The 17,550-nt window shown below is 33.8% G+C and overlaps 1 protein-coding gene across 8 annotated transcripts in view; it reads left to right on the top strand.

The window, feature by feature from the left end:
- Positions 1-14,390, top strand: part of LOC149806861 (NADH-cytochrome b5 reductase-like) — a 90,943-nt gene extending 76,553 nt beyond the window's left edge. For all 8 annotated transcript variants that reach the window (XM_089958773.1, XM_089958765.1, XM_089958782.1 and 5 more), the window contains one exon: positions 9,511-14,390. In XM_089958773.1, the coding sequence (XP_089814899.1) occupies positions 9,511-9,714 (204 nt within the window). In that variant the 3' untranslated portion in view covers positions 9,715-14,390. The remainder of the gene's footprint in view (positions 1-9,510) is intronic.
- The last annotated feature ends 3,160 nt before the right edge of the window (positions 14,391-17,550 follow it).

The raw sequence follows: 17,550 nt of genomic DNA, 5'->3' as shown, positions 1-17,550 counted from the left end.
CCTCGCTAGACGCTCAGCATTAAGAGGTTAGTGTTAGGACTGATCGGCCTGGTGTCAGGATAATGTGACTGGGTGCAACATCATACTACATGTTTGCAGCATGATGCCCCAGTGCTATACATCACTATAAACTGCCACACTGCAGACATCGTAGCAATATGACTGAAAAATTATTCAAGCTACGTTAAAAATCCAATCACACACACACAATTCCATTCTACGATCCAGAACCAACACTAATTCCGTACTACAGTTCTTGCATTTCAATCCAATTTTGCTTTTGAAATGTAGTGCCACTCAATTCATAATGAACCCATTCATTTCAAACACTCGCAAATACTTATTATTCCTGTCTACAACTGAAAAATATCTATATAAAAAAACGTGTAACTGTGTTTTATGCAAGGGCATGGAGATGCACAAAAACTTGCACCTGAAGCTTGAATAAAACCCCGACTGTGGATAAGACTTTACCCATCGATTACCCCAGCTTGGGGATAAATTCCGACCGTGGCGATTTATTATATATCCTATGACTGCTCCAGCTTGAGGGCAAAATCCAAGCACATCCCTAAAAAGATAACAAGTATAGCGGCTCTTTACCTTCTGTAAATGCCACTTGAGCTTCCTGATGCTGTTGTATCTGCCATTTGACAGAATCACGAATGTGGATATATTTCTTAATTGCCTCTAGTTGTTGAGCTAGTTTAGCTGTATGAAATTCCTTTGTGCAGACTCACTCATTATTAATATTACAACAGTGATTTAATTACACATCACCTGTCAGCACACCGATGATAAGTCAGTTATTTTATAACACACCAACAAGCTTGCCCCTTGCACCCCCCCCCCTTTTTTTTTTATTTGGGCACCTGTGGACATGAATCTGCAAGGCTCAAATTGTCATTTTTAATATAAGATCTCAACATTTTTAAGGCCTTAATTTTAAAGACATCCTTAAAACCCCCAAAAGGTTATCAACTGGATCACCAGCCTTCGTTTAGAGTAACAGCAAGTATATATATATATTTAGGTCTAAGGAAACACGATAAAAATGTTTGATTTAACAATGACATATTTGCCTCAGGTCTGTGATCCTGAAGTGAATATTAACTGTCCATTTATTTTCTTGGCTTTTCTTTACTAAGAAATTGATTATAGAGATTTCTGCAATGGTGAAGGCAATGTAAAAATTGGTTACTATAACATACTTTTTACGCCATGTTTGAAAAAATAAATCCAATGGAAAGGTTATAGTCTGAAAATCTTCATTAAATTAAGTTAATATAGGGGAAAAAACTTTAAGAGTTCATAAATATTTTTCAGTGCTGAATAAAGATATAACATAACACTTTCTGCTGTGATTTTAATAGTTTCTGAGAGCATGAAAAATTTCTAGAACTATAATGTATAAATGTTTTCAAAAGATTATATTAATATGAGGGAAAAATCTGTTATGAAATAAACTGACAAGATCTTGTATGAATTCATGTTATCTTTAAATATGATATTTGTGTGAAAATATCTGGAAGAAAAAACAAGATGGTGCCACTCACACATACAATGTGGTTGCCACAGTAGCCATATTAAGAAACTTTTTATCGCTACTTCTGAATGGATAATTGTGTCAGCGTGTCAACATGTGTACAAAATACTTATGTTGATGTCTAGCAGGTCCTGAATGAGAATTATGGTGCTGTACAGACATCCTATAAGGCCACCAATGTGGCCATCCTGAAAATCTTGGTGTAACTACTTCTCCTGAATGAATCGTCATATCAGTGAAAGACTTCTTATGTCTAGTTGGACGTAAATGAAAATAGTGCCAATCTAACCTCCAATATGGCTGTTTTAATGGGCATCTGGAAAACCCCTTCCTTGCTACTTCTCCTAGATGGCTGGTCATTTTGACATTGTGCTTTCACTAGATGACCTATTTGATGTCTGGTTGGCCGTAAATGGAACTATGCATATGGTTTTGATGTCTAGTTGGTCCTAAATGTGGTTTTTGCTGCTCATAAACTTCTAATGGTATTATAGTTGGTTCCTTAATGAAACTGCTGTACAAAATTAAAAGGCCTTCTCACTTTCTGTCAAGTTGGATACAATTATCTTTACCAGCTAGGATTTCTTGATCCTCTTTTTTATACATCAACCCTTCGCATATGTAGTTAGCTAAAACAGTATTTTGAACAATTAATTGCCCTCTTGCAAATACAATCCCAATTGCATGCTTTTACCAGTGTGAGAGCTCCTTATATAAGTAGCTAAGTATTCAGTAACTGAATTTCCACATCCACATGCATCAACTCAGAATTAAAAGTTGCAAAACATATACAAATTTGAAAATCTTGAGACATGTGTCACTTTGCATGGTGGGTGTTATGATTTAAATGCAACAAGGAAATTGAATTAGGGTTAATTTCTTTAAGCTGTATTCAATCATGGGGCCCTGGATTATAGAATGGTCTAGGCATACACATCACTAATCAACTCTCTCTAGTCCAACCAATGTGTGTATATGAGAAAGCTTGCCAGTAGCGTTATGTGTGTTGATTTCTTCCAATAAATATGTTGGCTGCCATGTAAAGTCTATGATGTCCTGAAAAATGGTGTTAAGCTCCATACAAGCAAGCTAAACAATCAATGATATAATGGAACAGTAGACACCATTTTAGCTAAATATGCCAAGAATTGATTTAGAGACTTGGTTAGTGATGATGACTTAAAATTGGCAAGGGATTAAAAAGATAAAAGAAATGACCTATCATGGCACTGTAATATAACAAATGAGGAAAAACAAAAGTTTATTGCATTTGAACCTTTTGTTTTTTCACAGTTTCAATTTAAGTCATAAGGCCCCTTATTTTGCCTTACCAAACATATAGCAAGTTATTACCTCAAGCCCTAGCACTAATAATGCCTCACAAGTAAGCAGTCTTTTATGAAGTCTCAGGTCTGAGTATATGTCTAGCAATACTTATGTCCAGTTTGTTTATAAAATTCTTTCTCACATGGTACAGTTTTCAGAGAGACACGATAAATTCAACAAGTGTGGTAATGAAGGGACAGGCATTCTTTATTTATGCACACATCCCAAAGGGACATTGCTATGTTTGAATCAACACTGAACTGAAGAATGGAGCATCAGCTGCATCAATTAAAATATTGTGGCCCACACAAAATACTGCAAGGACTATAATCAATTTATGAGTGCAATGGGCATGAATTACTGTAGCAGACTGGAGGAAGTAATCCGAATTTATTAATATCTTGAAGCTAAATATAGTAAAGTTTTCATCTATAATCTGTGGAATCATTTTTGCACACAGTTTGCAGGATTTGTCTTTGGGTCATCGTTTTTCTTTTTCTTCATCTTTCTAGCTTATGGTATCTTGATAAGTCTTATGGTGCCGTGCAACTGCACTTGATGATTACCACAGCCAGTGACATTGTATCAAATCTTCTGGGATCAGATGATTCAATGCAAATTCCACATAACCTATCACCATCCTCATGTTTGCCATCTGACTTACTAAGTTATTTTGCCTAAATAATAATAAAAACAATCTGGTCTGATGTATTGATAGCGTTCTGAATGACCATAATATATTCTCTGTATCTATCCTAGAAAATCCTGAGTGGATTGCTGTTTGGTTTTAATAAACCAAAGTAATCCAATGAAAGGCATTTTACAGACACAAGTGTCTGTTTCCTGTATGCAGTGATTAAATGATAGTATTATGTCTTTATTTTTTTAAAACTGATGATACATATGATCACCTTCAATGTGCAATATTAGTTATGTTAATTAACGAGTGGGCAATATTTGAATTTCAAAGATAAAAGTGTATGCCATGATCACTTTAGTAGGATGATTTGTCAAGTGAGGTTATCTTTTCTGTTTGAATAAATATTGTTAACTAAACTATTTTCGCAAGTTATGACATAAGAATGATTCAAAGAAAGAAAATTCATTAAATTGAACATATAAAATGTAATACTGCAACAGAGTCTAGATGAACTATTTCTTCAGAGACACAATCCAGACTCTGTGGCAGCAAAATTATCAAATAGGACACAACTAAGAGACAATCACATTTTCAGTCACAATGGTTTGACAATTATCAATGGCTTGAATTCATTGACTGTGAAGGCAAAGTGATTTGCAGTTACTGCAAAAAAAGTTCCCAAACTGTCACAGATTTTAAATTCTACCAGTGGACTTGTAAGTGTAACTGACAAATTCAGGATTTAATCAAGCAAGTCTCATGATAGTATTATACCTAATAAAGCAAAATGTAGCACAGTATATTCATGACACTTAGGCCAGCATGTACAAAATATTCCTCAAGTTACAGTTGCTAGCACTCCACTAAGAAATGTCATTTTATAATAAATAAAAATGTAATGGAAAAAAAAATCGATAAAGTGATTGCACTCTTTAACATAGCCTACTACCTAACTCAATAATGAAAATGATTTGGTTCATTATATCTTTGTGTTTTATGGAATAAATGCATACATCTGATTAAAGTTTAGGCAAGAGACTGAACTTTTGGGTTAAGTTAAAATGTATGTGGAACAAATGCATTTTCTAAAACTACTTGTATCAGTGTGCATTGTGACTTTTCTTTAAGATAACTCTAAATGGTACTGGGTATATATCATTTTCTTCAACTGCACACTGTTGTCTTCCATTTGATTTGATGACTTACAGCTATACTGTCTACACAGTAGGCCTCAACGTCAGGAAAAATTCTGTATACTTCAGTTACAGCTGAAATAAGTTTTGCATTAGTACCTGAATCAGACAAAAAAGGTTGTGTTCTGGTGTGTGAATAGAAATGGCTAAAAGTAATATAGACAAAAGCCATAAAAGTACACAAGTTACATATGAAAACCACCAATTCACTTGCATGTGTGGCATACAAGTTCAAAGATTTGCTTCATGTTTATTTCTGTACACACATTGTTCAACTCATAAGATATTTTAAGAGCTATTTCTCTATTGTATGCATAATTCATTTACAAATGTGATTAGTGGGCCACACCGAAGGCCATACTATTAGTTCACTTGGCAATATGGTAACGTCAGCTGAAAAGCATAATCATCCATTAAAAGAGCATTATGATATGAACATTAGGTATTTAGGACATATAGATTTTTCTTTTCCAAATGGAGTCCAAGTAATTATTGCCCAATCCAGGTATAATTTTGTACACAAGTAAAGAACAAAATAAGATAAATCTTCATTTATTTGCAATTGACAATACACTTCTTAATGAATATACACTTTTGCATCTATTTTGTATCACTTGAATAAACAATATTTCTTTCAGTTCATTTTAAACTTTTATTTTATATCACTTGAGTAAACAATATCTCTTTCGTTTCATTTAACACTTAGAAACAGGTTCTTCCAGTTACAATAATCAACTCTGGAAACAATAAACAAACTGGAACTTTTGACCTAATTATATTACATTTACTAGGGTTAAAACAATAAATTCCTTAACATAATAAATTAACAGTTCCAGTTAATCAAACACAAAATCACCTTTTATACAGGGTGTGAACTGTTAATATTTACAGGATAAAGCTTATAGTTTCCAAATTGATTGAAGCTTACATGTTGCAGTTGCTGGCACATATCTATTTCCAGCATGGTTTGCATACATTCCACCTTTAATAATTTTGTTACTTCCCTACCCCACCCCATTCAGTAACAAGTATCAAAAATCAGGCTCATTCTAAGGCAAAGTCTGTAACTTGTGTACCACAGTCATCAGAGAGACAAAGATGCAAAACTTTATGATGCCTGTCAAAGGAAGAAAACAGTTTGTTGTTTACCCAAGTTTTGAACCAGTTAACTTGAATTCTCAGACCATCAATTGCTACAGCCCCACTAATTACAATTGTTAGGGAATAATGAGAACTCACCTTCAGTTATCTGTGTATATATATAATTTTAATAACCAAGAATACCGGATGTCTGGGAACATTATAGCATTCAATGGTAACGTCAGAACTGAGATGAGAGAATTAAACAAGCATAGTACATGACATAATATATCCATAAACTATTGACTGGGAAAAATACTACAGAACACCATTTCTGCTGGCAGTAAGATGTTGAACCTATATGTCATAAATATCAGGTTGGACATCTAGGACCAGTAATATTCATAATGGGCAGTACCACCCCCCACCCCCCCAAGTGAGAAGGGCCTGATTTGTAATCTAAGCCACCCAACCTATCACAGCCTTTATAGTACTTGAAACAAATATTGAGTAATAGTAAAACAAACTCTGAAAGTTATTAAAACCAATTTGTTATATTTCCATAACTCTGCATAGTTAACTGTGCAAGCAGACTTAAACATATCAGTGTATGACAGTTAAATTGAGCTATAGCATCGATTAACAGAAGCTACGAATTCATCAACAAGCAGTGAACAATCATCTTCACAATAAATGTCAAACATCAGCATCCATAAGCTGTCAAGACAAGTTGTTACACTGGATATATAATCATCCATTTATTTCAAACAAGCTGTGAAAAACGAACCTCACGTCCGCTATATGTACGCTGGCCATTGCAAAGGATGCTTTAATAGATTAATGTTTATCGTCGTGTCTTGACAACCATTTTGCGCGCGCACACCGGAAAGTCATGCTATATATTTGTTACTTGTGAACGTATTCGTGGGCAGTACGCTATATATTGTTCCCGTGACCGTATTCACGGGCAGAATGCTATATGTTTGTTCTTCGTGAACGTATTTTTGGGCAGTTACTTTGTCATCTTCAACCTAAAGGTCAAAACTGCCCATGAAATATATATATCTGCCCACGAACCGAAAACATGAATAGGACTATAACATAAGTGTATATACTTATTTTCAACATATACATAATTACTATGTAAGAAATACAACCTATGTATATGTATTTTGATTTGAAATGTAAACTATATCATGTCCTTCCCGTAAACCCACTTTCGGGATGACTGCCCACAACGCACCTAAAACGTGTATATATATATATATATATATATATATATATATATATATATATATATATATATATCTATCTATCTATCTTAGTACCACACCAAGTCATTGTACCATACATTTCACATTTTACTGGCTTGGGTGAAGTTAAGGAATTTAGCTAATGACCACATGGGTTTTGGTTTACCGTGTTCGTAATATCCTAACTAGAGTCAATAATCATGGGGAGAGGATGCATTTTCATGAGCATAACTTCCTTATTTCAGTAGTAGGTCATTATGGCCCATATTTTATACCTCACTGACTTGGGTTAAATTTTGTGTTTGATGTTCATTTCTGAGGAACAGTTCATGCCTATAATCATGAAATTGATGATATGCATCTCAGTACCACACCCTTACAACAAATACTTAATCAGGGTTTGGTTAAGTTTTTGCATTTAGCATGGGACCACATGAGTTTGGGGGCATGCTGTCCTACCTAGAATCTTGAAACTCAGTCCTTGTCCTTGTATGTTCACAAATTTTAAGCATTTGGATCAATCCCTTTGTATTTATAGTTTGTCAGATTCAAGTCCTCTTGAAGGCATCTACTGTAATTTGAGTCGACCCTCTGTTACACGGACTGGTTCTATTTATGCCAGGTACCTTTAGTTACACATTATTAGCAATTATTATGTTTTATCTAGAAATGTAGTACTTGTCAAATTGTTTGGTTTCTGAATGAATGAATTTTCTCATTTGTTGCTGATGGCAGGATTACACATCAGACAGTATATAGCGATTTCATGGAAGGTCATTTAGGACTTTTGGAAGATGAAGTTGCATGGTGGGTGGGTTGGTGTTAATGGGAGGACATTCATTAGTAGTTCAGAAAAGCATTAGGATACAATTCTTAGTTGCAGTATTATAGATTCCATTGTGTTGATCATTTGTTTCAGAATTGGTGACATTTTTGGCACAGGAGACAATTATGGATTTTTAGCACAAGTAGCTTTTAATTTGAACTATTGGACTATTTTATTTCTTATTAAAGAATGAATTAAACTTAGTTCTTTGTTAATAATGATAAAACTAAGGCCATTCTGATCACAACACAAAGACTTTCTCATTCACATCCTTTACCTCAAACAATAAATATCAGCAACACCAACATTAAATTCACACAGTCAGTACGAAATCTAGGTGTTACACTGGTAACTGCTCTCACATTGCTAGACATGTCATGAACATATGCAAGGCTGCATATCTTGAGCTGAGATGCATCAGCTCTATTTGCAAATATCTTTCAGTTGATGCCACTAAAACACTTGTGTGTTCACTAGTACTTTCAAGACTGGAATATTGTAACTCAATTCTGTCTGGTTCATCTCAATATCTGCTCCAGAAACTTCAAAAAGTTCAAAACACAGCTGCTCGGATCATACTTAGAGTACCACGATCAGAGCACACCTCTCCGCTGCTCTGTACCCTACACTGGCTATCCATTTGATCCAGAATCAAACATAAAATGTGTTTTGTTCTGTGCTATGTTTCACTGTCGGACTCCAGTCCAATATACCTATCCGACCTCACCCATGTGTACACACCGGCAAGATACTTATGCTCCTCTTCTGACAATCGTATACTCATTATTCCCACTATGAAAATGAAGTCATATGGACAACGTTCTTTTGCATACCAGGGCCCAGCAACATGGAATGAATTGCCCACTGAACTTAGACACAAAGACACAGTGATCCCATTCAAGAGTGCTCTTAAAACTCACTTATTTTGACTGCAAGAACAAACTTAAAGACCTAATAATGTTTCCTACCCTAAATATTTTCAGCATGTTTTTTTATGTTTTCTAATTTCGTGGTGTTTGTTTTTTGTAATCATATTATTATATATGTTTCTGATGTTATAGGTGTTGTCTAATGTTGTAAAGTGCTAGAGCTTCTAAAGATTAGGCTCTATACAAAGTCCTCATTATTATTATTATTTCGACTAATAAATGTCACTAGAGATTGACCAATTCACTTTTTTTGTCATGATTTTCATCATGCCAGTAATAAATACAGTAAACTTTACAAATTCATTTAAGCTTGAATAAAGTCAACATAAATATTATATTACTGAAATAAATCAATGTCAGTTCTAAGCCTATTTCCATATGTATTTGGATTATTCATAGTTGATTGTATTTTTTAGTTTATGTATCCAGATACTGATGACATTTAATGGCAATCAATGCATTCTAATACCATACTTAACAGGCAGTAGCAACCCAGATTTAAAAAAATAATGTACAACCAGATCGAGGTCTACAAGATCAAGGTCTACAATGATCATTCTGCAAATGATTTCAAGTAAAGCAGATTGACACAGACCTGCTAGTACATTGTGTGACAGTAGATCTGGGTATACACAGATTGCAATATGATGTCTATTATATACCAGTATGCTTAAGTATGGTAGGTTTTACATCGTATTATTTGATTATTTTTTACAGGAGCAGGACACAGGCAATTACAAATACAAGTATGGAGAAAGAATTCACCAGGGCAGACTGGACCTTCCTTGTATTCAGAAAGAAATGGGACAGTTTGTTGACCACTGTTTTGTACTCATATGTGGCACACAGTCATTTGAAGAAGACATGATCAGACATGTCACTAATTTGAAAGTTCCAAAAAGTAATATTTTTACATTTTAAAGCTGTGATATAAGTTTCCATGACAGGGAAGGTTTTAATATAAAACGTATGGTTTTAATTTTTCTTCTCAGTAATTGATTGATATCCAAACAGATAATCGTTTTGTTCTCTTACCTGGGGTACACATGTGTTGCATTTACTTTACCTCTGGTTTACATGGGGTTGTCTCCTTTCCTTCTGTTGCAATACCAGATATATATTATGTCATGACAACCTATGAAATATCCTCAGAATCACTTATAATACCAGAGAAGAAAAAAAATATGATAGACCACACAACATCAAATGACCATCCCTTGAGTGTTTAAACATAGGAAGATACAGGCATATTCATTTTCATTTGATAAGGACCAGTAGAACTGAACCCATTATTAGCAATCAAAGAATGTTGTGTAGTAATCCTTAACAAGCTAGCAGTTAATTTATTAACTGTTCAGGGAAGTTTGTATTTGATTTCTGTCAGCAGAACATAAACTGCAGTGGCACCAGGTAATCTGAGCAAGGGTTCAATTTCCTACCAGAATAAATAAGCATCGTTGGTGTATATGTCTAGTTGTGAACACATCAAGGTACCATGTAAAATGGCAGATGCAACTGTTGATTTAGGTGATGTGTATTTGAATTTTTTAACTGCTGTTGGGGCCTTGTCTTTTACTGAGGAATGAAAAGAATGAAAATGGTTGTAGATGAAGGTAGAAAAGAGGGCAATACCATTGAAATGAAGGAAGAAAAAGACAGAAGATTTTAAAAAATTCACAGTGGATCAAATTGAAAGTATTGAAGTCCAGAGAGCTGCTTAAAAAGACACAGAAGAAAAAAAGGGGCGTAAGAGTCTTCAAGGTACTCAGCTCAGTTATGTAGGAAAAGTCTACAGTACAAGTATTTTATTTTGAATTATATCTGATAATTTTTATTATTTTGTATTTGCACAAAATATGAAAAACTCAATAAAAAAGAAAGAAAAAAATTAATTTTAGCACATAAAACAATCATATTTTCCTTTTTTTATTATTATTGAGCTATATTGGGGTTTTATAGATTGTTTATGTGCTATTTAATTTTTTAAATAAAATTTTTCTTTTGTTCCAATACAGAGTTGATATATAGATAATGTTTTTATTGAGTGAATAAAGGATATATTTTATTGTTTGGGTGAAAAAATACTGCAATATAAGCTGTTTATATTCTTCTGTATTTTGTGTTTGTTCATCAGAAAATAAGTATTATAATTTTCCTTCCTAATTCAAGGAAAATAAATCACATTAAAAACACACACTCCAAAAAGAGCTTTTTTGCGGGACTAGAACCTTGTGTTCCTTCATGCCAGGTTATCATACTTATCACTAGACCATGCAGTTGTCAATAAGATATATGAAATTCTTTGGTCATACACTTATTGATGTCCATTGGATTGAAACAAGTGAATTATCAAAATAATTCCTCGTGGAAAATCCAACAATTATGTACCAACATAAAATATAAACACATAAATTAATATTATTATTGTATTATGATGGCTTATGATTATTGGTTTTAATTCTTTAGTTGACTTCAGAATTTATGATATAAATTAAATGTAAACAGCTATAAATAATAAACAAAGAAATTAATTACTTCTCAGAAAGAATGTTAGAAAATGATAGAAAGAAGTTGATTTTTTTTCTACCAAAATGGCTGAGCCTCTTAGCGAAAAACTGCAAAGGTTTGATACCAAAGAGCATCCTAGGAAACATGGAGAAAAGGGTCCAGGTAATAACCACTAGACAGGCAGCCTAGGTAACATGGAAAAAAGGGTCCAGGTAATACCCACTAGACAGGCAGCCTAGGTAACATGGAGAAAAGGGTCCAGGTAATACCCACTAGACAGGCAGCCTAGGAAACGTGGAGAAAAGGGTCCAGGTAATAACCACTAGATAGGCAGCTTAGGTAACATGGAGAAAAGGGTCCAGGTAATGCCCACTAGTCAGGCAGTCTAAGTAACATGGAGAAAAGGGTCCAGGTAATACCTACTATACAGGCAGCCTAGGAAATTTGGAGAAAAGGGTCCAGGTAATACCCACTAGCCAGGCAGCTTTGGAAACATGGAGAAAAGGGTCCAGGTAATACCCACTAGACAGGCAGCTTTGGAAACATGGAGAAAAGGGTCCAGGTAATACCCACTAGACAGGCAGCCTAGGAAACATGGAGAAAAGGGTCCAGGTAATACCCACTAGACAGGCAGCCTTGGAAACATGGAGAAAATGGTCCAGATAGTACTCACTAGACACGCAGCCAAGTATCATAAAACACTTTCGGAAATGTTACATCCACAATCAACAGATATTTGCAATACCTTGAAGAGATGCGGACATTAACAGAAACAAAATATTCAGATTGGCAAATAATATGTTAGGTGTAAAATTAAAATGTAGTCTGTATGAGAGGTTATCAAGACTGACTAAAACCAAAGAAATTATAGAACTATGTGACTTGGTAAAATCTATACTTACCTTCATTCTACAAATAATCCTGTAATCCTAAGATTTAGAGTGTGGTATGACCTCTCAATCCACTTTGTTAGTCATGGTCTAGAGTTTAATATGCAACTGAATCCTAGTTCCAGTTTTGAAAACATCATTGAAAATGAATCACTTAGACATAGAAGAGCAAACAACTGGGCAGGGGGTTCTTGATAGTCAAGATGTACCTTCAGTGAAGCATATATGTGCCACAAATAATGAGTGCTATCCATTGTTAGTTGAAAAAACTGATCCCAGTGCACAAGCACTTTTAACTCACTGATCAAAACATGCTCTGGCTTGTCATGGAACGGAACAATATTTGATACACTTCAAAATCTGTACAGGACTATTGCTTTATCCAGCTCATGTCAGCATCAGTTGCAATTCAAAATATAGCATCTACCAGCTTCCAGCATCAAACCAACTTGTGTACTGATGACACCCAGCAAACTTTAATTTGATACATATATCAATTAGGTGGAAAATTATTAATAATAATAATTAACATTAATTATGTTAATATATATATATATATATATATATATATATATATATATATATATATATATATATACCACAGCCTCGATAACTCAGTCTGATAACTCGTGAACCAACTTAAAATGTGGGGTCAAGTGTGGATCCAATTTTCTTCACCAGAAAATACCCAAATATTCATCAATATTTGTTGAAGACAATAGCAATCAAAATTGGTAACTGAAATGTTTATATATCGCTTGTTTTATGGTTAAAAATGGTAGATAGGGCCTGTAAATTTTAATCAGCATTATGAAATTATCAGCTTTTAATAAGAAATCATATAATTTGTCACATTTTCTTTCCAAGCCACATTCTTAGTACACCATAATTTAAGATATTCAAGGAAATTTTGATCAATGAAAATGTCATGTCTAGTGTAGGCAGTAGTTTAATATTTAAATACCAAATAAATAATTTTTTATTAAGTAAAATTTGTGTTTTAGTTCTATCTTTTAGTTCCTTTTAAGTGAAATCATCATAAATGCATCATGTATTTAAACGTAAAATCTGTCAATCTACCTTAGCAGCTATGTCCATGAGCGTTTGCCAGACGTGTTTTGATAACTGACTTGCATAAGTAGTTTTTGTAATGTTTCATTGAATTAAAAGCTGGCCTCCTTTGTATTATCACATCTAAAGGTGGTGGAATAAAAGAAAAGTTAAAAGTCATGTAAATCCTACATGCTTAAAATCTAGCAGCTCTAGTCATATGTCGGATGAAGTCACTTCATTTGATCAATCAAACACTGTCATAAATGTTAATATAATTAAACTACCTTAAATCAACTGAATCATAACTGATCAAAGATAGCAAGGCAACCAAGCAAAATGACTAGTTTGTAAAATAAAGAGCTTGGTTTCACAGAATGATGCAGACCATTGTGGGCAAATGAGTTTCAGAGAATTCCTGAACTGGAGATATCCTCAAGGATGATAAGTTTCAATAATATTTTCACTATTACTTCCAGTGAAAACCTGACATCAGTATTGTGCTAATTGAACAATAAAAAAATCAAGTTTCAGTGTAGACGATTGTTTCATGAAATCAATGTCGCTAGTTTTTTATAAAAAGGAGTCTTGTTTGGTGGTCTATCAACAGTTAATCTGGTTCCCTGCTTCATTTACATCCTACTTAGCACTATACTATTAATTACCACTCCAGGAACCAGACTAATCAACAAAACAAAAAGCAGTGACATAATACACAGATGTTTTCACATACATGTGATGGTTGTTGAAATCAGTTGGAATAATGTTAATGATCTTTCTCACGTGGGACATTTTTTAAAAATAAATATAATTTATAAAGTATAATGAACAACTTCATTAGAAAAGTGTGTTATTGACAATTACTGTTGATGTGATTGTAAAACAAGGATTCGGTCATTAAACAGCCCAGTGGGCCCCCCCCCTCCCCCGTGGTTTTCTTGATGTCTAGAGGATTTTTTGGAGGTCCCTTGGTTACTTGTGCCTCCGCTTATTGTTCGGTCTATGTTTGTGGACCCCATTGTGCATGAAAAATCGAGGAAGAAGATATATATATATTGTGTGATTCAAAGTTTTATATTGTGTGCTATTTAATGAAATTCAAAATATTATTAAATTGAATGTTAATAAACTAAGAGTTTTATTTCATTATTCATGTGTTGAGTTTTATTTTAAGGATTGACTGTTTATTTTATTTTGTTCATTGTATGAACTGAAAAAGCATGAGTGTTTTAGTATGATCCTCTTTGCAGATGCATTTTATGCTTCACTGAATTTAAAATACATACATACATACATACACACACACACACACAAATACATGCATACATACATGGTACATACATGGGACCTCTCTGATGGCCTAATGGTTAGAATGTCTGCCCTGGATGCGGGAGGTTGTGGGTTTGAACCCCAGCTGAGTCATACCAAAGACTTCTAAAAATGGTACTAACAGCTGCCTCGCTAGGTGCTCAGCATTACGAGGTTAGTGTTAGGACTAGTTGGCCTGATGTCAGGATAATGTGACTGGGTGGGACATCATGCTACATGTCTGTGGCATGATGCCCCAGTGCTAGACATCACTTTAAACTGCCACACTGCAGACATCATAGCAATATGACTGGAAAATTGTTAAAGCTACGTTAAAAATCTAAATCACACACGCACACATGCATGCATGCATACATAACAGTCATTTCTCATTACAGTGACATTCTTTACACAGAAATATTTGGATATGAATAGAACATTGATGGGAACAAACATGTTCAGTAATAAATTTTCATCTTCATAAATTCTTCCTAATTTCCCTGTAACAACTATTCTTATTTGACATTGTCATTCTTTGTGATTTTACTTTTTGAAAATATGGTTGAAGATTTAAATATTTTATTTCAGAAAAATGAGTTTGAAATGTAGGAAAATATTACAAGACTTTAAAGATAATTACAATAAGATTAGGAATGACATATAGATATGTATATTTCTGACTTTTCTCATTGATACAAGCTGGTTTAATAAAAATAAAACAAGAATAATAATCCTAAAGTTAGGCATGATGTTTGCAAGAACAGTTTTGTTACTTCTACAAGGCATCTGGAAACTATATATATATATATATATATATATATATATATATTACATAATATACATCACATAATCTGAGCTACCAGAGATCAGTCATTAGAGTTCTCAAAAGTCATTTATAAACTTGTTTTTAATTTTTGTATCCATTATTCACGGCTGCGCTTTTCATTTCACTCAAGCACTGTGGAGAAATGTTCAAGAAAAAGGACTTATGGTACTAATCAGGTACTATTTTATATTATGTAATGTTAATCAACATTTCATAAGAAAAAATGAATTTATGACTTTTTAAAAATAATAATATATATTAAATGTTTTAATTTATCCACATTCTAAATTTACTTTTACTCAGTGACTTGCTTGCTTGCACATGCTTATGTTATGCATTTGTTTTGTCCAATGTGTATTTATGTATGGTCTTTTTATGTCTTACTAATCATGTTTTATTGTAATGCATCGTTTTATGTAATGTTGGTAAAAAGCACATTATAACTTGTTAAATTTGTTTTATAAATCATGCCAACATTAAATTTTATATTTGTCTTAGGTGCATTATACCCTAGTACATTAATAAATAATTTCGAAATAAGTAACATGGCAATAAAGTTCATCTTTAACTAGATATTATTTTTTTTCTTTTGAAAACAAAAACAGACAATTCATGTTGATATTTTTCAGGTGGCGTACAAGAGGGGGGATGATGTCCACAAGTTCCTGAGGAAAGTATTTGGATTACCATTCCTTCCGGCGGAGGATATTGCACCGCTTTTGACCAGCTACTTCAGAATGGAACTGTATCAGAGGACCTTGTGAAGTAAATGGACTATGTGCATGATCAGTGAATCACCAGCAGCATATGGGATGTGACATCGTTGAGTGTTTATGGTCGAAGCATCAGAACCAGCAATGATGTTAGGGGGTGGCAACACCATATTAACAGGCGTGCCAAGAAAGGCAACTTGCCTTTCTACGTGCTGATACTGCTTTTGTACAAGGAAGCCACCCTTCTGCCTCTGCAAGTTAAGATGATATCCAAGGGTAAACTAAGGAGATGACAACGTAAGCAAACTATCAAATGCCAGGGACAGTTGATGGCACTGTGCAAGTCCTATGATGAGAAACGGATCTCCTCCAGTCAGCTACTACTAACAAAAATAGTACTAACAGCTGCCTCGTTTGGCGCTCAGCATTAAGAGGTTAGTGTTAGGACTGGTCGGCCCGGTGTCAGGATAATGTGACTGGGTGGGACATCATGCTACATGTCTGCGGCATGATGCCCCAGTGCTAGACGTCACTATAAACTGCCACATTGCAGACATCGTAGCAATATGACCAAAAAAAATTGTTAAAGCTACGTTAAAAATCAAAATCACATCACATCACATCCAGTCAGCTACTGAAACAATGTGCCATCATTTATGGACTATGTTATTTCTCCATTGCCATGTTCTGTAAATAAAATTCATTTAAATAATATTACGATTCTTCTTAGCTTTGCGCTTGTACCGTATACGGTAAACACTTTCAGTAGTAATTTTCATACAGTAAAATGATTCATAATAAATGTAGCTAATGAAAATCACTTATGGTGCTCGTTGTTTTAGTAAATATGAATTATTTAGGATAAAGAAATATTCCACATAAATCTTGCTTTTAAAAAAATTATTAACAGACTTGTACCAGTATATGTAGATGAAAACAAATCATCTGCATTAATTTTTTCTGTGTTAATAATTTGCATAACATTATATGATAGATTATGAATTCAGAAAAACATTAACAGATATTGCTTAAAACAAATATTAAAATATAATTCGTCTTACGAGGTCCACAGAATTAGAAGAATATAAACGTATGATATTGACGTGTGATATTTTATCGAACTGAATCAAAAATTGTACAGCACTTCACTTTCTCCTTTAGGATACAAGTTTTATGTAGTAGTATTAGTATATAGCAAAAGAGACAGTTATAAATAAATTCTAAAAAAATCTTAGAAGGCATAAACCTACACAGACCTGTATGTGTGGAAAAAATAATGAAAACTCAGCTCAGTATGTATGAATAAATGTTGCTGCATGGACCATCTTTTTGCGATTTTTGTCCCCAACAATCTGCGTACAGTTTAATGATAGATTCCTTAAATGCATAGTTGATCTGCTCAACGTACCCGGGAAAAATTGAGAAATAAATGTAAGTGTCACTTTTAAATCTCAGACGAAAC

The sequence above is a fragment of the Sinohyriopsis cumingii genome, chromosome 1 (assembly GCF_028554795.1).
Source record: "Sinohyriopsis cumingii isolate HCF-2022 chromosome 1, ASM2855479v2, whole genome shotgun sequence".
Taxonomy (NCBI): domain Eukaryota; kingdom Metazoa; phylum Mollusca; class Bivalvia; order Unionida; family Unionidae; genus Sinohyriopsis; species Sinohyriopsis cumingii.
Note: the sequence above shows the minus strand (reverse complement) of the source record. Positions and strands in the feature narration are given on the sequence as shown.